Raw genomic sequence first — 23,203 nt, forward strand, 5'->3', positions numbered from 1 at the left:
ATAAAATCTCTGACGTTTCCTAAACATGGGGATTCTGTCACATCATCTTCAACTTATTGTGACATTATAAGATCATGACTAAGTAGTAACTTTTTAAAAGTCATGCCTTAAACTACTAGTAAGTTATTTACCCTTTTTTCTTTTTTTCTTTTCTTTTTTTTTTTTTTTTGGCATTCAAGTTTTTTCAACTGATTGATTGGAAATTGCATAAGGACATTTTTTTTAAAAAGTTTTTGAGGAGAGGCAAAAGGTACCAAAGGGACATTCATGGTTTTGGTAGTATGGTATATGCTTATTCAGGCACCGTTATGATAAAGTTGCTTTTAAATGCAAACTGCTTACAAATTTGATAATTAATGCCCTTATTGCACCTTCTTACATTCATGGGAAATTTTATTCAATCATATGTAAATTTTATTATCAAGATTATTTTGATAAAACTGAAATCATGGGGAATTTAACTACATTCTTGAAACATCTTTGATTGGATTTTGAATCAAATATGTTATCTTTTTCAAAAACTCAATACAACCCTCTAAATGCAACAGTATTGTTTGTACAACTTGCAAACTTCATGCCTTTGCTAGCGTATCTAACCTTTGAATCTGCCACTATTTCAAATATATATACATTGAAAATGTAATCATTGTTAAAAATTGTAAACGAACCCTACATCAAATGCTAAAATCAAAGTTGTCAAAAGACAGACATAAAAAATACTGATTTATCAAAAATAAGTTTTGATATGTTAAGTAAAAAGGCCAGATTCACATAACAAATAATTGTAAATGCTGCACTGCTTATCTAATCTTCTGTCTTCAGGTCTTTCTCCTATTTAGCTCCCAGTAATAAATCCTAACTCCTCCAGCAATCCTCGGGGCTCTTCAGACTCCTGTAAAAACACAAATACATGTACACTACAATATAAGTTAATTCAATGAATGAAAAGACAATACATTAGATCATCATATTAAATGAGGTTGTGAGCTCGAAACCCACTCGTGCAGGTGCAATCGACTCCAATCTTAATTGACTAGGATTGTCAGTATTCCTATCGAAGGTTGGTGGTTTTCTTAAAAACACATGCTGTGCTGTGTTTATTCAACATTTAACTTTTCTGAGTCCGCTTAATAATTTGTAAGACTCATGAATGAATAGTGAGTGCTTCAATCCTATAATATCTTAAAACAGTTCTATATATTATTACAGATTTGTTGATTCTTGCTTGCTATATGGTAAAAGAAACTGTTATCCTCCTTTGTTTTTCTTTGTCTACAATTAACAGGCTATTATTTGAACTTGAAATTATTTTTAATTATGGAATTTCCATAATTTCTTTGGCTTAAAATTTTTAATAAATTTCAAGTTTTTTTTTTTGTTCTGTGCTGCGCACAACACTTTCTATTACAAAGGAGATAGCATTTTCAATAGAATGTACTGTGCCGCACACAACATTATATAACAAAATACATTGAAAGGAAAGTGTAATGCACTGCTAAACAAAATATAGTAAAGAATAACCATGGAATTTATTAAAAATTTCAAGCACAAGAAATTATGCAAATTCCATAATTAAAAATAATTCCAAGTTAAAATAATAGCCTGTTAAACATAGACCCTAGTGTGAACAGTGTATAAACTAAATCAATTTCATACACTTTCAAAATTTACTTGTTGATACTTTATGCATGATTAAAATATTAAGTTGAGGGATGAATCATGACACTAAATGTTAAACAATAATTGGGTTCTGCATCTTCATGTTAAGTAGTGATTTGGTCCAGTTAAAAAAGGTCATATGTCTGACACTGTCAAAACTGAATATTTAACCCCCTTTACATAGAATGGTCCATATATAATATGTTAGAGCTGTTACACTTTTCTATAATCTTGATATTATTTGATGTATGTCAATATGGACAACACCCTTCATTTAAATATTGATTTCTTAATTTTATGTGCTCAATATTTCCTACTCACAAATACCTAGCTATGTTGAAAATATACAAATTTGGTTATTTTTTGTCAAATCAAGTTTATGCTATTTTTTGACTGCCAGATCTAGGAAATATTCATTTAATTTTTATATTCATTATTCTTTATATTTTGTTCTTTATACGTATCAATTAAATTTACAGAAAAATAACCAAGTTTTAAAGTACATGTTGTACTTCAATTTTTAAGCCAAGAGGGCACTATGTGCACCTATTGTTTTACATTAGGAAGGTAGCAAATTCCATAAACAAAGTTAACCTTAAATACAGCCCTATTTTTTTAAACTGTGCCTTAGATAGTAGGAGCATTATGCATTCTAGAATGTGACTGTTTATCTGACCATACATCGGTCTTCCTTCCATAACAGGTTAAAGTTTTGGTCCATAGATTTGCGGTCACATCAACTTGAAATGAAGCAACCAGTTTTTATGTGATTTTCACTTTTATGCTTAATAAGTACTTTTGGACCATGATTTCACAGTTTACAGATCTGTTTAAAAATAAGTTTAAGGTAGTTAAGAACTTAAGCATGGATGTTGTGGTCATTTCAACATGAAACTTAGTCCGCATGTTCATTACCATAAAACCCTTTTAAAATCATGTCAAATTAGGCATTTGACGGAGATTTTGCAGTTCAATGAACATGAACAAGTGATGGTGTAAGTAGGCCATGCTATCCTAGACATAATTATTATTTATGCTGCTTTAAATGTTATGTAGTTCACTAGATATTCATCCCCATTTTGCTTCCAAAGGATGTTTTTTAAACTCAAAATTTCACTCTTGTTGATTTATTTTGTGCAAGTTACTTATGAACTATGAATGCTTATAAACTTGTACTGTGTACCAATTTTCTTGTGTGAGAATTTGTTTCCCCATAGATATTTGATTTCATGGTTTTGAAAAAGTCTGTATACCTCCCTATTGACACGTAACTCTATTTGGTGAACCAACCACGTTGTATTTACTTTCGTTAGTCTCCTGAAGTGGATATCTTGTTATGCAGGGTTGTCAATCAATTACTTAAAATACCTATATATAACAACAAGTCTGTGATTTCATTAAACTTGGTTGACTTGTTTCACCTGCCAGGGCAATAAACCTATATTATGGAAGTACTGCTGCCTCAACTTATACAAGCTGACAGCCACAATACAGACAAGAGTGATGAATAAGGCGTTAAATACCAACAAAGTACTGCTTCCTCAACTTATACAAGCTGACAGCCACAATACAGACAAGAGTGATGAATAAGGCGTTAAATACCAACAAAGTACTGCTGCCTCAACTTATACAAGCTGACAGCCACAATACAGACAAGAGTGATGAATAAGGCGTTAAATACCAACAAAGTACTGCTTCCTCAACTTATACAAGCTGACAGCCACAATACAGACAAGAGTGATGAATAAGGTGTTAAATACCAAAAAGTATTGCTGTCTCAACTTATACAAGCTGATTGCCACAATACAGACAAGAGAAGTGAATAAGGCATAAAATACCAACAATCAATCAATAATCCATTTAACAGCACCTCAAGTTTGTACATAGCATAATTAAGTTTAGTTTGCTTGTTAACCTTATTTGCTAGATGGTCCATACACTTCATAATACATTTAACTTCGTCTTGAAAAGTAATACTTGTTACTGTAACCATTCAAATCAAGGGTCAGGTTCCAAAAGATGACTGAACCAGATGCTCTGCAGGGTGCAGCTTTATACGATCGCAGAGATCAAACCCTGAACAGTTGGGGCAAGTATGGACACAACATTCAAGCTTGATACAGCTCTGAATTTGGATTGTGATAAAATATTTGACACAGCATAGGTTTCTGACACAAAATGAATGTGGTCTAATGAACTTAAAAAGATTTTTTTGCTTTTGAGCAATTCACTCTGCTGTTGAATATTAATCCCCTAAAAAAATATTTGAAGACATTTACTTTTTAATTATTAACATATAAAATGACATGCAGTCATGATTAAAATTAACATTAATTAATAGTAACTTCTAAAGAAAAATTTACAGCTAATCATCTCAAGACAATTATCATTTTTTAATACATAATTTTCAAGCAGTGTCAGGGAGGTAATCAAACATATATGGCGCCGGGGAGGAAGTTATGAATCAAATCTACTCTAACATCGTTAGGTTGATTTTCTAGGCACTTTTTTTGTTTTACATGCACACGTATAAAAATTGCGGTTTTTATCCAATGCAATCATAGGTTTGAACGTAGTTTCAATTATAGACTCGTATACAGGGTTTCCGCTGGCGGTCTCCATTTTCGCAATTTGCGAAAAAATAATAATTGTGGCAATAAAAATTCGTTATTTGCGAAAGAATTTGGCAAAAGAAATATATATAACGATTTATTTTCCTCCATCTTGTTTATTTACTTTTTTTCGAGATTCTTCTTCTTCTTTGTATAAGCTTCCTATAGACAGGAACACCTCTAATGATATTAGAGTATATGAGGGTAATTTTGTGGATAATTTTTTTTGTTTCTTTCTTTACAACTATGTACAGCACATTATGTGTATGTTTGTTATTATATGTACTTTTTTGCTTTGTTGTTGTTGTTGTGTCTTTTAAAGTTATATATACAGATATTGCTTTTTAACTTGTTTATTATCATATGCTTATCTTATTTACATGTGACGATGATGTGTGTTTCTTATTCATGTCAGTGACAATAAAATTACCTACATAATAGATGCTTACATGGGTGTAATTTACATAGGGAGTTTATGATGTTAAAAAAAAAGAAGAAAACTTGTTAAAATATCAAAATAGTAGCCAATGCTTAAAATCTAAAACATATCTTTCATTTCATCTAGATATGATATCCAACTTTGCTCAGTATGATAAAACAAAAGTCATATTAAAAATACATTATGATTTTATTAATTATTTTGTGCTATATTTTAAGATGTTTGTACCATTTAACATTTCAATGGTTTATTCTGTAAAAACAAAATCCTATTCAGTTTACCATAAAAAAAATAGGAAATTAAAATGGATAAAAGGATTAACAAAATAATATTGACTAAAGGAAATTTAAAAAAAAAACAACAAAAAAACAAAAAAAGAATTATTAAAAAAAGATTAAAAGCCATGATGGTGATATTAAAAGTTAAGACTTTATCTGATTCACTTGTTGTTTTAAAATTACTTTCACAATATCATGATCATTATATATTGTTGTTGTGCTTGCAAACGGGTGATTTTCACCTTCATGTTGATATTATTATCAGAATATATCCTTCAATGTCCTTTTTCACTTTGAATATAGGCTTTTGTTTCAAACCTCTACACTAGTATAACTGTCACTACATGTACTATGTATATATTCATTGGCACATATTATTTGTTGTTTAATGCATCCAGTGCTTCTATTCTCTTTGCGTGAAGTTGGAATAATAGATTTCTACATTTTTCTTCTATCTTGGTCATGAGTTCACTACTTATGTTCAGCGTTTCTTTGAAATTATTACAATCCAGTATCAGTTGTTATATTTCCATCTTATTGCAGCAGAAAGTATTCCATTTAATTGGATCAATACTATCCAATATTTCCATTTTCATCTCTACATAGTATTTCTCTCTTATAGTACTTAACACTGGACAAGAGGTAACCATATGAATAATATCTTCATTTTCTGTATTGCACAGCTGACATAACGGTTCTGCTACAAAGTGTGTGAACTTGTGTTTGTCTGACTGTAAGATATATGCTCCCGTCATCATTCTGGCTTTTATAATTGCTTTTCTCAATTCAAGTCTTGGTTGATTTTGTAGATTCCATACTTGAGCTGTTTTTCCCATTCCTAAATTTTCTATATTCATATTTTTTAGACTGGTTTTATAACGAGCTTCAGATTTTAATTGAGCATTCCAATATTGGTTTACTTTTTTCTTTATTTCTTCTTTCCATATATCTCTTTTTGGAAGGTTTTTCTGCAAATAGTTGATGGAAGGAAGATCATACATCTCAAGTATATTCAGTATCCTGCTGAAAAAACTTTTCTTGTTGTCATAGTTAGTGGCAATTTGTCTAATCATAACATCTTTAATTTTGCTGTTGTCACATGATACTATAGAGTATAAAAGTGATAAATGTCTTTTATGTATTTCAGCTTCTATAGGCAATGCTCCAAGTAGTAGCAGTACCACAGCATTTGATGTTCTTTCTGGTAGTAACTGTAGGTGCCTCAAGTTTTTCCTATGGAATATCTCTAGTTCCTCTATATTTGATTTTGTTAAAGGTAGTACTTCTAGACCGTATGTTAATCTTGGTATTACATAGGTTTTATATATTTGGTATGAGATTGCAGGGTTAAGTCCATTTGTACCGTGCACACCAGAACCCATAAGTGCATACTTTGTTCTTCTAGCTGTTTGTATTCTTTCTTTGATGTTGAAGTTATGTTCTTTTCCATCTGTTCTCTTTATTCCTAGATGCTCACTACAATCAGATGTTTTTACAACTTTGCCTCCCATTGTCCAGCTGTAGCTAGATTTACGCTTTGAACAGTCGATTATTTCTGTTTTGGTAGGATGTATTTTATAATGATGCTCTTTAGCATATCTGTCTATTACATTCAGCATTATTTGTAGCTCATACTCGTTGTTTGAGATAAAGGCTATATCATCTGCACAGGTTGGTGCCCCTACATATATGTCTCCCAAAAGCGATTCTCGGACTTAACCTGATCAGACAATACTCGGAATTCACCTTGACCTCATTAAGATCTGGACAGAAAATCAATAAACAGCTGATTGCATTTCATCGCTATCGACAACAAAGGACTAACAAGCATTAGTCTTTCAAAAAGGGCTAGTCGACTCTTAGCTGATGAAAATGGAAAGTGCTTTATCTTTGTAGATTAATTCATTTACTAGAATAGCCACGTGCATCAATCAACAAATTTTACCACACACGTGAGGTCACACGTTATGAAGTAGTATATATCGTTTAACGTTTAACGTTGTTGTCTACGAAACTCCAGAAGATTTGACTATTTATAGATAAAAGTTACCTGTGTACCGCAATATCATGAATATGCATGATTAATGACCAGGCAAAATCTAATTGCTAAAATAGAGAGGACAAATCCGATACTCTACGGGATTGAAGGACATTTACTAGGTTTGGATTGTCCTAACCAATCAATAAACTTTGATAATTCACGTCTCGTAATATATTCCAATCAGGTAGCAAGAAAAATTCACACACTCAATGTCCATCGTTCAATTCTTAATATCGACTCCTAGGAGTCGATAATTAATAAAGGTGTTGATTGAATTGTTTGACAAAACGATATGGTTAAATGGCTTCGCTAAATGTCACATACAGAATTTATTTACCACTTGTGACGCACGTGTTTGAAGCCAACTTTTTCATTTACGATGGTCAAGAAAAGAAAACTGTCGTTGTGAAGAAATCTATCAAAAAGGTTGGGAACAATCCCTCGAAAATGAGAGTAACCCTTCAATGTAATGACTACACATGAAATGAAGGATCAATTTCATGTGATAAAAGCTTTTGTTTTGTTGTAAAAACCACTTCTTAGTACAAAAGGGCACATTAGTATTTTTCTTTTAAAGAAACTTTCCTTATGAACTATTATACTGGTATTACATGTATATGATCAAAACATGTCCATTAATTTTGTTATATTTCAGGCCTGACTTATATCTTCTTTATTAATAATAGTATAGTGGCCCCCTCATTTAGAAAAGTTGTTCAAAATACAATGAATATTTTTCCCTTGTAAGTTAAAAAAAAATCTGTTGTTTTAAACTAAATGTTTAGTGTTTATTCATTAAAATGTAGACTTTAAAATAAGTTTGAGAGAATAATCATAGACACAAAGGACAAAATCATCTTATTTAAGGGAGGGGGTTAGAAAAAAAGGTAAATTTTAAATGAAAAATATATTTATGTTATGTTGCGAAAAAAATAATAAAGTGGCGAAAAATATAGTGTTTTGGCGAAAGAGGTGGCGAAAAAAATAATTGACCCAGGGGAAACCCTGCTCGTATATATATATATATATATACAACTCGTCTAAACATCAACCCAACAATGTTAGATCTGTAAATTTGATTTCGCAAATTTTTTGTTCTTCCCTCGCCGGGATTCGAACCCATGCTACTGAGATATCGTGACACCTAATCGCCTGCACGGTAGCCGTCCCGCTAGACCACACGACCACTTGGGCTTCACAAAATAATGAAGCTTTCGGGGGCCGTGTGGTACCTTTCCTCGTCAGTTTTAATCTAGCATCGTACTACAATACATGATATATAAGGCATGGAGATGATATTGTTACAGATCAGCTCAATTATCTATAGTAAAGGATCCTACAAATTAATGCAAGATACAGTCACAGAAAATAATTACAGAAAATAATTATATTTATAAGTACGTCTGAGTCAGTGACAACTCTACAACAGATTTATCCATCGGATCACCAGCAATGATGGTGATACATGGCTGTGTACATATAACAGTATTCTTTAAATGGAATTGCTATTGGATTACCTCCCTTACACTGCTTTTAAAATGTCTAAATTGTCCTTTAACCAGAAAACCCTTGTTTTTCACCTTTTTTTCCCCCTATTTTTTAAATGATTTGAGCCATAACCCCCATGACCATCCTTTAGTAGTATGGAAAATTGTGGTATAATTTCAGAGAGATTTATATACTTAAACACGAGTTATTGACTGGTAACTACAAAAATGCTTATTTGGGCCCCTTTTTTTGCCCCCAACTTATTGAAACCCCCTTGAAGCAAGTCAATTTCAGCCTTTCCTTCGTAGTAAAAAACCTTGTGGTATAGTTTCTTGGAGATCCATACATTGTATGTAAACTAGAAAAATGCTTCTTTTGTGCTCTTTTTTGGCCCCTTATTCCTACATGTTTGGGGAAATTAACCCAAACTCACACCCAGCCTTCCCTTTGTTTTATGGAACCTTGTGGTACAATGCCAGAGAGATCCATACAGTTACACACAAGTTATTGTCCTGAAACTAGAAATATACTTGTTTTTGGCCCCTTTTCGGCCCTCAATTCCTAGACTGTTGCCCCATAACCCTTTAAATAAATCCCAACCTTTTACTTATGGTATTTAACATTGTGGTACAATTTCAGAGCAATTGAAATACTTATTGTCCTGAAACTAGATAAATGCTTGTTTTAGGCCCCTTTGGGCCTCCAATTCCTAAACCTTTGGGACCATAACCCCTAAAATCAATCTTGTGGTTATAAACATTTCTATTTACTTATACTAAAGTTATTATCTGGAAACCATCTGTCTTCAGACGACGCTGACGACGTGATACCAATATACAGCCAAATTTTTGAAAATTTTTGCGGTCGTATAAAAACATGTTTGACCAGTGGGTTGTCTGTTGTGTATATTCACCCAATAAGACTTTGGAAACATGCATGCTGAGCTTGAAACTATACAACTTTTACAAACACTTTGGCCCTAATTTTATATTTATACTTCTGAGTGCGTCTTTTGATATCCTTCAATAAATGTTGATGAGAACAACTTTTCTGTTATTTTTCAAATCCAATATGGCTGACACTTCCTCAAAATGTATTTCTATATTGCCAAAAAAGCATGCTTGTACTGAAGTCTGAATTCTTTATATCAATGGAAAAAATAAATTGACTAATACTATTATCTAAATATGATTCTTATTATAATACTGTGCAAAGCATGCATGATTTCTAGTAATCAAAGCAAAACAAGTTATCCTAGATTAAACTACAAGTTGCTAAAAAGCAGCAAAAACAGGTGTTTCAATATGTCACGTAAAGAGTCATGGATAAAACCACCCAGTTCAGAACTTGAGCACAAGTTGCACAACCCAGATTTTGAAGCACATATATATATCAAATTGTAAAACAGTATTTTAATTAAAAAGAGCATGCCTTGCTTAAATTTGCTATTTGCAAAGACTGGATTTCTCTTTTTATCTCCAATATTAGATTGCTAGTATTTCTTAAACTGCCTTTATTATAGAAGATGGCATTGTTTTTCATAGCAGCTATAAACAGGAAACTAATTTCTAAATTGTTTACCATGTTGGAAAAAGACAGTCAACATGACTGATCAGTCTTTCTATTTGCCCAACAACAAACAAAAAAATTAAGAGCATGTTTGGTTACACAAAATGAAGGATCAAACTAGTTCATAAGAATATATATGAGAAATATTTAATAATTAAAAAAAACCAAACTAGCCAAAGTGCATTCAGTCAAATCCCTTTTCCTATCATGTCAACATACCAAATAATGTGAAAATACATCCATGCTTTTCCAATTATTATTTCAAATCGGGAGTGTTTTGGTTACGGAAGCTGATTCATAATTCATCCACACCTACAATTAATGCATAGACTGAGATTACCATGCTTACGCCACTAGCAAATTAATCTTAAATTGTATTCATTTCTAAGATGTATGCAAGACCTGTTATTCAGAATATTTTTTCGCACAAAATTAAAAAAAAATAAATCTTTCCTTGGTTTTTATGAGTTGTTTACAATACCCATTAAACATGATTCTATTGATTAAATATGTTTGGAGAAAAATATATCTGGATGATTTTACTTTCTCAGATATAGCTAGTTAAATTCTTTCTGTAGTATTTTTTGTTCCCATATTTATGACACTTGTCATTTTCTTCATAAACTAAACCAAAAAAAAAACATCTCTAAAAGAAGCAATTGAAAAATTTGAAGGATACGTGATATAAATATAAAATTAAAAAAAAATCTATCTAAATTTGTCTTTGCATAATCTTTAGAAAGAAATACACTATCTATTAGATAAGTCACCAAACCTGTTGTATCATTGCTTTTCTGTGCATGTGTATTAATTACACTAGTAGACATGTTAATAAAGTGCATTAATGCAAATAAAGGTGTCAGATGCAAGTGTGCAGTTGTCATCATGGAGTTTTAAGTTTTAATTTGATTTTTTATTACAAAAAATAAAAACAGTGTTAGCATTGCTTGCTTAAATGACCTTCTGTGGATTAATTTATTTTAGTGAAAACCAATTAAACCATTTTTTGAGGATAAAAGGAAAATTGTATATTTGTGAATACAATGTACTTAATTTCATATTTTTTTTTTACAAATTGTGAACCAAATCCTAGAAGATATTAGTATTTTGTGAATTCATTTTGCACCAATCCACCAAAATTAGTAACTCACTAAAAATAATGAATCCACAGTATATCATGCATGTTGAGGACAAAATAAACACAGAATTCATTTTATGCTGATTTTGTATTTTATTATGAGATTCAAATGAACAAAGCACTTTATGTGTATATAATATCTATGAAAAAAAAGGAGGAATGTAGTAAAACAGTATCTATAGTATCATGGATTTCTTATCAATACTTTGACATCAACTGAATGTCACTTCCCTTTCTGATTTGTTCGCAAAAAAGTCATATAAAAAACTTAATAATTATTGAAATAAAATTTACACATAGAAATAAGACAATATAACCTCCCAGTCTTTTTCATAATGAAAATGAATTTAATTTTAAAATGATTCCTAAACAAACATATAAATATTGCAGTGAATTGGTATATAAAATTTCCCGTAGTTTTATGAATTCTCTACAAATAAACAGTATGAATTGTCATGGGAAAAAGAAGAAAGTTTAAAGTGTAAACAGTCATGAAATAATATAAGCAAAACAAAACAGCAAATTTGGCAAGTATGCTTTGCGAGTTAATGATAATTAAAAAAAAATGATATCAAAATTGATTAGATTTAAAAATCAAACCAGTGAAGAAGTAAAACAGAAGCAAGTTCTACACTGAAAAGTGAGGATAAACTTGCTTTTACAGTATGGCCTTACTCCTCTCAATTTCACTCTTGATATTTTCAAAACGAAAAAAACTTGGTTTTTGTTCATGTTGTCCCAAAAAAACATTCTTACAACATTTAAAAACAGAAACAGCAAAATATTTCCAACTATCCCATTACAAAGTGTTGTAAATTTTTTTTATCAATTTGATGCATTCATTATATGACATAGTAAAAGTCTCCATTGATATAAATAACTCTTGGTCCCCTTTTCTGTACCCTAAAACTAAATAATAACATTGTTGATCCCTCTTTTCAGTTAGATAGCACAACATTCATCACTTACATTCTTGAAGACAAAAATATCAATTTAGCTTCATAACCAATGACGGGCCTAAATCAATGTATCCATTCTGGAGTAAAAATATAAAAAACAAAACACTTAATCAATGCATTTACACCCAAAGATAAGACTTCTATTAAATACACTTTCAACAAATAAATTTTAGAGTCAGAATATCAGGAATCCAAATTAAAGTTGTAGAAATTCTATTTTTTTCTGTCAATGAAAATATTTCTTTAAAGGGAAAATTCGCGATTTTTTACTTATGGTTTAAATATGTTCATTATAACATAATATATATATTCACAAAGTTTTATCGCTATATGTGCAGTAATAAAGGAGAAATTCAATAATTAATGAAAAAATATTAACTACTTCCTGTAGGTCGTGACGTTTTCTCCTGGTTTTTGCATGCCGGGATTTAAAATACAATCATTAAAAGTCTTGGTTTTTAATCATATTTTACCGTTATCGTAAGCGTGCCGATGATTAATGCTATATCTAATAACCATCCGATAATAAAAAAATAAAACGCACAGACGTGCAGTTGTACACATTCATGAGAAAAATTTCTATATTTACCGTATATATTTCGATTTATTTTTGTAGACCGTACAAGAAATTATTATATTTTTTTTTTTTGCTTAAATATATACTTTTTGAGACTGATTAAGTGAATAAATTAAAGTATATAACTTAAACTGTTAAGACAATAAATGGGTTTACGCTTTACTATTGACCTTTTACTATCCACGCTATGACTTGATTTATGCGATGTGTGTATTATTCTCCGACAATACTCGTGCAAGACCTGTATAAAGGTGAAATGTTATTTGCAGATCGGTAATTGGCTTGGGCACACCGTGCCAGGTGTGACTGTCTATTCGGATCAATGGGTTATACGACAGAAGGTCAAGTTTAATACACAAATTTAAAATACATTTTCAAGGTGTTGACAAATACATGTGAATCGCCGTGGAATCATTTAATTATATTTGGTGCTATTATTTTATTTGAGTTCAAAGAAGTTACTTAACTAAGAAATGAACCGGTTTAAGTCTGAAAATTAAATTTAGTTGTTATACACTCTTATCATTTATTTATATTTGAAAAAAAAAAAAAGTTTTACAAAAGCATTTTAATTGTCCTAAATAGGCAAAATATGTACGGGAACATTTTAATTTAGTCATTTGAAAGCCATGACCAAATAAAAGGTGTACCTGTATTACATTTTTACTTCTAGCGTTTGGCATTAGATTTAAGCTGATACCACTATAACACATAGTCTCAGATTCTAGTGAGGTCTGAAGGGTTAATCTTATGAAATAATATAGATTATCTGATATCATTTGGATAATGGAAGAAGCTATACTATAAAAACAAATAAATTTATTATCAATACACTCGAGATTGAAGGTTGTTAATTTTGCTGATCCAGTTAATTTTTACTCGCATATTTTTTCTAATTTGATTAAAGCGAGCTTGTTTTGACAGTTTTTTTTTCATTTCTCTTATCTCGTTTGACGAAAGCAAATCGGCACAGTATATTCTGCATTAGTATAGTCCGAAGTTTCCTAATTGATATTCTTATTTCACATGTAAAATGAATGAACAATTATAAAAAACGGCATTCATTTTGAAATATAGCACGGTTTTCTAGAGTGAAAATGAAGTCACATATGTGAGGGTATAAACGCGGGACGAACTGATTAGAAATAACGGGACCAACAATTATATATGAAACGGAAGAATAGGTGCTTAAATATAAATAAAAGAAAAATTTCATTTAGATAACATGGAGATTTGGTCTATACCTATTCTTATAACCACTAGATTTTGTACACAGGCTGTGTATCACGGAGTTTTATATTGGTATGGTATATTTTATATGTTTTACCTGTGCACTGCAACACCTGGTTCACTCGCAATCACGCACGTGATTCATTGACCTTGTTCATTGTGTATTAAATTAAACAAGCATGTCAGGAAGTCGACCGTTAGAATACCCGAATATGTCATTTTTACAATACCCCGGTAATTACCGGTATTAAGCCATGCTGATTACAAGAAGACAAGTTTTTGAACGTTGGTCAAGTTAGATCAAACCCAAAAATAATCTAAAAATATACGTTAAAAAAAGCATTTAAAAAAACTTTTACAACAAAGATAAATCTCAGATTATAATTTCTCCACAATAAGTTACAGACTTACAATGACTTAAGTATCTCCGATCTATTTTTTCACTTTATTGTGACTACTTTTACATTATTATAGCATAATTCCTATATAATACATGAAACTGTATCTCGGTGCCAAAAATGTAGTGACGAGCTAAAACCAATAAATTTGAGAATGGAAATGGGGATGTACGATCTTATGTCATTTACAGCTTTTCAACCTGACTTCACCATTGTACGCTGAATATTTAACCCTCTAAAAAAATTAAGATTATTTGTAAAATATGTTTTGAAATATTCTGATCAATCTTAGTGAAGCATTACTTGATTTGATGATTTTGGAAACTAAATGTAAACTTCTTTCATTACTTGGTCGGGTAGAACATCCATCAGCTTGACAAGTCATTTTAACACTGATTAACGGACATGTCATGCTGGATACTAGGACTTTGTGGTAATTAGACATCCGTGGTCATTAGTTTTCAAGATGGCGTCTTCCCGAGAATTGAGAGTCGATTTAAAAAATCTAATAACTCACTTATCTAGACAAATAAACCTTTAATATTTTTGGAATATGCTTATTTAATTAGGATGAACATAATATCAAATTTTAATTTTTTTGCGAATTTTCCCTTTAAGGATAATTATTGTCAGTGTACACTATGTTTTCCTAAAATTCATTATTCAGTAAACAAAGCACATTTAATAAACATCATTGCACACATTACATAAGAGTATATAAATGTTAATACAATGTATTGTCAATTGAATGTTATGGTAAAAGGTTGTTGTCATGGAAATGCAGGATTTGAAAGGGAAGGACATCACCAACTCTACACATGCAGTCCATCAACCTAGACCATGGTCTTCAAAAAATCCTTGTGGAGTCTCCTCCTATCAAATGAAAAAAGGAGGAAATGTTAATTTTCAAATTTAAAAGTAAAAAGTGACAACATCAATTCACAACATCTAAAGTTACTAAAATAAGCTGTTGCAATTTTTGTTTCTATTTAGAAAAAAAATAAACATGAAATTTCTCTTTAAAAATGGTATAAAATAGTAGAACAATTTACATGTATTATCTTTTACAATAATTTGGTTAATTTAGTTCTTAACTGAATAATTCATACCAATTAAGACATATTGCAACAGCTTAATTCATAACTTGTCTGTTATTAAAAATTAAAATAATAAAAATGAATGAATATTTTTTTTTTTATATTTCTTTATTTTCTTTCCTCCTCTTTTCTATTTCTGCTGGCAAAAACTGTTAATCACACATGTTAGATATTGACTTTGATCTTAAAGAAAGTGTTTTCATTATCAATAGATATCTATATCTCCCAAAAAGGACATTATTGTCAACCTATGCTTATTAAAAATCTGTTTAAAGGCTAAACAAAATTTGTTCAAAAACTGAAGTGTGACCTTGACAGACTAATATTACTCATCATATCACAAGTCCAGGCCCAGGTTGCTGAAATATTTCATCGAGTATACATTCCCATATGAAAAACACTGTAAATCTTTTGTAATATTTCTAAAATATTGCAATGTTTATGACAATCATGATCACACTAACAAATTTTGTACTGAAAGAGCTTGAGATTTTTATTTACAGTTTGGTATCAAAAGTAATACTATGTTCTACCTATAGCAAGTAATTGATTAATTATATGACTTTCTTGATCAAACTCAAATTCTGTTTCATAATTTAATAAACTGATAGTAAAAATTACCAAAAAAAATCAGCATTCATGATTTTTTCAAGTGCTTTACTCATGCATAAAAATTTAAACAAAAAGTACAAACAAAAAAAATTCTGTGTGTATAAAGTCAGTGACTAAAGTAAAAGGAGGGAAACATGCACTCTGTGATTCCTAAAATACTGAGTTTTTTCTGTTTATTTTTCAATTTATTTTACTGTGGATTCATTATTAGTTCTGGGGAACAATTTTTTTTAGATTTCTCGGCTAAAGTTAAATCACTTATTCAATAGTTAAATTGATTCTACAAATATAAATAAATACACAGTAGAATTCAACTTTTATAATTCATGGTTAAATACATTTGACAATTATTGTTAGTGTACCAGACACTCTGTAATAAGCAACATCATGTAAAACATTTATACAAGAGAAAAAATTTACAATGCTCATTTTTATCATTTTTGATTTTGAATCTACAAGTAAGAATTGATTGAAAATTTGTAGGTTAATAAAATACACAATGAATTTTTTTATTTTCATTTCTAAAAATCACTTTATCTAGCTAGACAAAATATATTTTGATGAGATTAAACTTTCTGTGAAAATAAATGTTAAAGTCTAACCATTTGCAAATTTTAAAAACATAGATAGCAGTTTACACACACAAGCAACAATTCAAAGATAGTAATCCCCATAGATGCTTAGAATCTACCTTTAAAATATACGAAACCCATTGTTTGTGGCTTTTATTTAAAATTAATGTTTAAAATATAAAATAAAATTATTTTTAACAGAGTAATTAATGAAACCAAATTGGGACTTCCAAGTTTTTTTTAAAAACCAAGAGTCTACCCATAGTAACCTTTTCCCTAGTGCCTTCCCTAGATACTTGAACAAGGGTTAATAAACAAAATGTATTGCTGTGAAAAATACATACAATTATCAAATTGTTACAGAATATATATAAAGGGCACTGAAAATCATTTTCTTTTGTATAAATAGTTGACATGGGATAAAACATTCATCATAATGCTGGCATTTTGCAAACAGTAGCAATGCAGACTAAGAATGCCAATGTTAAGCTGTATGCTAAGGCATTCTAGGAAGATGATAACAATCTGAAATTATGCATGTTAAAACCAAACTACTGAATCAACCTCTAATATGGTTATTGTAATTTGTAAATCAATTCTCTGCTATAATCTTTTCAATGTCATTGTATATCTAACCTATATTATAATGTATAATTATTATTTAATATTTTTAACTAGATGTGGCAACTGTGATCTTGATATATGCAAGACTATTCCAATTTCTGTCTAAATTTATTTCATCTATATAAATTTAGTTTTTAACCATCTATTTAAAATAAAACAAGGAACAGGATATAAAGTGTAACTTATCCTTGATAAGAAGACATAAGAATAAAACGGATAAGATCCTTTCTTTAATAAAAAATGTGCAAAAATAATAAAATCATGAACAACAACAACATTCATTTTCAGGGATGAAGAAAGATCAAAAGCCAAAAAAAATCTCCTTAAGAGCTTTAAGAACAGACAGAAAATACACAGTCCACAAAACCAGATCACCATTCTCAATACAACATGCAAGGTTTATTTTCATGATCAAAATTCTGTGGCAGTACTCCTCTTTAATCATTCAATTGTATGACATAAGTACATACTCTAAACATGTATTATCTTAAGTAACCCAGGGAAAATTATGTCACCTTGTTTAAGATTTGGTAAATGTTTGGGAGTTTTCTGAGTTAACTTAATATTTTCCATGAAACAAGGTTCATCCCTGTCATATGAGCAGTTTTGGTATAAGTTTTAGGATACTGCTTCAAATAAATTTCATGTTATCAAAATAGGTTTATAATCAACTGTTTCAAGTGATATTGACCCATACTAATCGTTCTATGATATCTTTCTCTCTCCTACGCAGTGAATTATTAGCCTACGTAAGTTATTAGCCTAAACAATGCCATGTTACTGTTTACAAATCTATTAGCATCCCAGAGCATGTCACCTTGACCTTTTATAAAACTGTAGGAGGAGTTGATTAAATTAATAAAGTACCCGCTATTAACCATCTCCCAATGTCACCATTTTATGAGCATGATGAGCTGATTGTGGACTTCTCCCAACCAGGTACAAAAAGTATTATCCTATCTAAATTAGTGTTTGCTTTTTACAGATCTATATCTTATTAACCCTTTCACCGATTGCTGCCCAGAGAGAAGCTACTCTGAGACGATGGCTTCCCTGGCTACTATTACTCAAATGGGAGATCTTCACAATAAATGTCAATAAAAACTTGTTTGTAGTTATTTGTGTATTTATTGCATTCACTAACACCATGTTCACAGTTTTTTTCATGTTTTGATAATTTTTTATTCATAAAATATTCAAATTTTCAAATTTTCGGCATTATCTAGGTGAAATTCTCAAAATTCTGCTCTTTGACCCCAAATCGTAATTTTTAAACCCAAAACGGCAAAATTTTGAAAATTTTTATGAGGTTGTAAAAATTCCTCACACTGAACGATGTCCATTCCAAGTGTTTTGTACATAAAACGACATTTTACATCAAAAAAGTATACTAGTTTGGCTTCAATTCTTCCATATTCTTTCAAATAAAATGTTCCCTCATTTCAAATTCTCGTAAATTCCGTAAATTCGGTCTGATTTTGACACGGTTTTCAACAAACGGAAGCGCCATGTTTATACTTTCATCCGGGTATTCATCAAAGAAAGATAACTCATGTTTGCACTGTTTTGAGCGGGAAACATAAAAGATGTATTCCGATCCCGGTAAAACGGGACTCATCGTCAGCTGTCTGAAGCGTGAATCCCGGTAAACCGGGACTCATCGGCGAAAGGGTTAAGAGCTTAAGATGCCTGCTTCAAATAATAGTGAATATCTACTTTATCTTTTTCTTATTTCTTTTAAGTAGATCATTTGTATGTTTCACATTGATCAATGTTTTGGTGTACAAAATGTACAGAATTCTGATCATGACAGTAATAAATAGAAATGTCTACCAGATCATCATCTTCCTAGAATAGCCTCAGACCAGTCCATATTCTCTGAGAGCTTCATCAAAAGCTTCCTCCTTCAAATAAAGTATTAAAGCAAAACGCATAAACAATAGCAAAATAAATCAAAGCAAACTATCCAAAATTTTCACTGAAATGCAAGTACTTCTTAGTAGATGGTATCTAATTTTTTAAATCACTGAACTTTCTTGTTTCTCTACACCAACCCAATAATTTCAGGTACTTTGTTATTTTTAAAACCTCTAAAAACAGATTTATAAATTATAATACTAAACAGACCACACTTTAACCAATGATCACAAACAAAACCAGGTGAAACCATACATTCAACCTCCTGAAAACCTGTGACATGCATGATCTTTAACCCTATACCTTACCTCTTGCAAGAGATCTTGGGCTGCAATAGCTTTCAGAACATTCTTCTTACTGGTTTCTTGAACCTCTCCTCCCAATAATAACTCATCTAACATGAAGTAGGCTTTCTCAAAATTAAATATTATGTCTAATTCACATACCTAAAATTAGAAATAATAAAATCTTCAATTTTTTTTACAACTCTTGTAAGTAATGATACCGGTTTATGACGGATTCATTCTAAAATTCACTCCTTCTGATAAAATAGTTTAATGTTTCTGGTGAATATCTTTAACATTTTGTCATTTTACAAATTACCAAAGTGTGAAACAGATACATCATGAACAGCCCTATTTTTGGGATACATGTTTAAAGAGACAGTAAGTAAAATGATTTATAATTTTAAAATTATTCTTTATGATTTGCATAATTAGGAGTCCTTAAGTGACTAAAGATTGTTTTCTAGTTTAATTTCATTATTTAGTTGATGTCTATTTGCAGTATACGTATAACCCACATCTTATTCTTTTTAAAATGTATAATAAGAAAGACCTTTTTTCTGTAAGCATACTAACTCATAATGTACAAATTTTGCATAGATCAATGCATCTCTGTTTTCTAAATGGTATAATTCAGCCCATACAGAAGTCTTCTTATTCTCAAAATAACCTATGACCTCCCTTCCTCCTTTCAATCATTCTCAGTTCACTTATTTTTTTTTAAAGACTACAGCAAAGGCAAAGCACTTACACTTCCAAAATATTTATCTAACAATTCTACATATCTGTGTATAATCTCCAAAGCTAACAATTCATTGTCATCATTTTCTATTGCACAGCAAAAATATAAACTAGCATATCTGAAATATAAAAAATTATCTAGAAAACATGGCATTAGTGAACAATGTAAGAATTAGTATGCATTTTTGCATTTTTAGCAGATAATGGTATGTTGCGATATATATACATTGAATTCATAACAATAACACCTTGTAAATTTTGTTGGTTTAGCTACAATGTACCGGTATTACATTGTATACCATGTATACAGTTATTAATTCACAAATGAAATCCCATTGATGAGCTTGTAAATCTCAAAAAATGTAAAAATCAGAACTATTCAATTGTATTACTATAAGTAGAAAAGAAGTGATCATGTGAAGCAGCTACAGAAATAATTTTATTGGTCTCAAATAGTAGCTTTTGTTGATTCAGTGATTGATTGTTGTTTGCTTAACAAGTTAACATCCAAAAATTTCCTACATACATGTATGCAAAGGAGCTTTTGTAAAATATCTGTGATTCTTGCATTTATATTTTATTATACATGTACTCAAACAGAAATTGTCAAATCAAAATTTAGGTAAAGTACTTGGTAAACTACAATGTACACATGATGACATTTGTTTGGCATAGCATGTATCAAAATGTTTCTACATGTGTATTATATATTTATCAATTATGACAAGATCTAACAGCACCTGACTGAATTCAAGATAGAATATCAAAAATTGTCTATGAGGATTATATTCATACCTAATACAACAAGATGTGTCCATATCTGTGAAATATGAGAAAACATTTACGTATAAATGTGTACATGTTGAATAAAAGATCTGTCTTCCCACTAACTGAATAGCCTTGAAAAAGTAAAACTATTTTGATCTTTTGTCTTATAATAAAGAAAGCAATGCTGTTCATTTTTAGACTTGTGTGAATTCCCTCTATTCTAACATTTTGTAAACAATTTTTAGACTTGTGTGAATTCCCTCTATTCTAACCTTTTGTAAACAATTTTTAGATCTTTCCATTCCAAGAAACTACACATTTTTGGTTTTCTGGAAAGCACCAATGCCACTAATTCTCTTGTGATTTTCTTTTTCAATTTATCTGGATGAGCTTCATACCATTTCTGTAGTCGCAATTTACCTTGACGACTAAACAAAAGCATAAATTGCATCTGAAAAATAATAAAAAATGAAATATTTTTTTTTTGTCATGTCCAGTAATGGCAGACAAATAAGTGAAAAAGGGGTAATAAACACCTCATCAATCACTATTTGGAAATCTGTGTCACTTGACTTCAGACTATGTGTAGCGTAAACTATTGACATAATGGTGGATAAATACCGATAATGTGTATGGTGTCATTGGTGGTATCATCCCTTAGCCGTTATTTCAGTATTTGTCTGCCATTACTGGACATCACAAAGAATCCCATAAAATTTTGATGTAAAAAGTAGAAATGTCTGAAGCCACAACAATAAGTGATTGTTGTATGATGTCAGTACCAATGACAATGTATCCTGGTCTCATGGGTTTTCATACTATTAAGAAATATTGTGACGTTACAATTTACATTGAAAAATCATGCATAATATGGGGACGAAGTCCCCAATTACGGTAGAAAAATCAATAAAAAAAAAAAAAAAAAAAATTCTGGAAAATTTCCCGAATTTTTCATTCTACTAATGAACTCAAAATCGTTAACTTTTTTTTTCAGATCTACTTCCTTTTCCGGTCTGCATCTGCGCACAAATGTTTTCCGGCCGGTCTTGTTTGCATGAGACTTTGAATAAAATGTATATTTATCAACATATCAACAAATATAGGAAGGAATTCAACACCCAATCATTTTTAATAATTGTTTGATATGAAAAAACGTTACCTGATAACAGCGTTTCTTTGTTTACATTGCATATGACGTCATAAATTAAATAACGTCACAACTAAATTCCTAACAACAGAACCAATATTGGAAACGTTACGGTATTTCCGTTTCTTTTTTTTTTAACAAATATTTAAGTTACAAAAAATAATTTATACAGACTTCGTCCCCATTCCCAGGTAATGCCTGCCTCATATTACGTTCATACTGCGTACAACAACATATGATCTGATCATAGCAGATTCTCAAATACATGTACCAAGGGAGGTAATTTCACAAAGAGACAGGAAGACTTAAGAGATTTAATTCCATCCAGGAACTAGAATACATTTTTAAAAACTGAATGTTCTATGATATTTTATGAACATTGTGTTGTATATATATTATGTAAATCGTTTTGTGGTGTAACTTTTTTTCTGACAATAAATTATTTCTGTACAAGTGGTTGATTGGACTGAAATAAGTCTGTTTATAGCGTGTCCCTTGAATGCAACAGTGTTAACTTAATAAATACCATATTGAAAATATTTTCATAAACTCTGCACAATGCAGATATTTACAGCATTGCGAAGAGAAATTATAAGGCTTGTAAATGACTACGCCTGACTAAAGTTGAAAACGTCATCTACACTTCCGGCATATTATATAGGGTACAGCTAGTGACCCAAATGTAAGTTTTTTGCTTTATATACAGCCATGCAACCGTATAAAGCATCGGGTAGAATTTTTCAAGCATGTTATTTACTTTAAATATCGTTAATTTGGCAAAAGGTACCGGCAAATGCTTTTATTTTCGTGAGAATGAAATTCTTCCGCCATAATGATTGTTGAATAAAAGAACACAATCGGTCTTGATTTTCAATCATGTCAGGCAGTTTTTAACCAATTTAATCATAAAAATATTGATTAAAATGAGCAAATTTATGTGGTTGCAAGGGGCCTTGGTGGCCTAATTGTTTAAGAGGACCTAGGAAGTCGAACTGTTGTGAGTTCAAATGTCAAACCTAGCAGGTGCGCTCGACTCAACTTTTTTTTACTTTG

The 23,203-nt window shown here is 30.6% G+C and overlaps 1 protein-coding gene across 6 annotated transcripts; it reads right to left on the reverse strand.

Moving 5' to 3' along the window:
- Positions 1-146: 146 nt before the first annotated feature.
- Positions 147-22,814, reverse strand: LOC143068514 (AP-1 complex subunit sigma-2-like). 6 transcript variants are annotated; one of them, XM_076242627.1, is made up of 6 exons: positions 22,677-22,814; positions 21,276-21,454; positions 20,246-20,354; positions 19,519-19,656; positions 12,194-12,260; positions 217-892 (listed from the first exon to the last, which is right to left on the reverse strand). In XM_076242627.1, the coding sequence occupies exons 1-5, from the start codon at positions 22,677-22,679 to the stop codon at positions 12,213-12,215; spliced, it is 477 nt and encodes a 158-aa protein (XP_076098742.1). In that variant the 5' UTR covers positions 22,680-22,814; the 3' UTR covers positions 217-892; positions 12,194-12,212. The 6 variants fall into 6 exon arrangements, with proteins under 6 accessions (XP_076098739.1, XP_076098742.1, XP_076098740.1 ...); XM_076242625.1 differs by lacking the exon at positions 12,194-12,260 and adding an exon at positions 10,306-10,398 and having other exon boundaries at positions 393-892; XM_076242629.1 differs by lacking the exons at positions 217-892; positions 12,194-12,260 and adding exons at positions 15,027-15,261; positions 19,127-19,197.
- Positions 22,815-23,203: the final 389 nt, after the last annotated feature.

Source organism: Mytilus galloprovincialis, chromosome 3 (assembly GCF_965363235.1).
Source record: "Mytilus galloprovincialis chromosome 3, xbMytGall1.hap1.1, whole genome shotgun sequence".
In the NCBI taxonomy this organism is placed as follows: domain Eukaryota; kingdom Metazoa; phylum Mollusca; class Bivalvia; order Mytilida; family Mytilidae; genus Mytilus; species Mytilus galloprovincialis.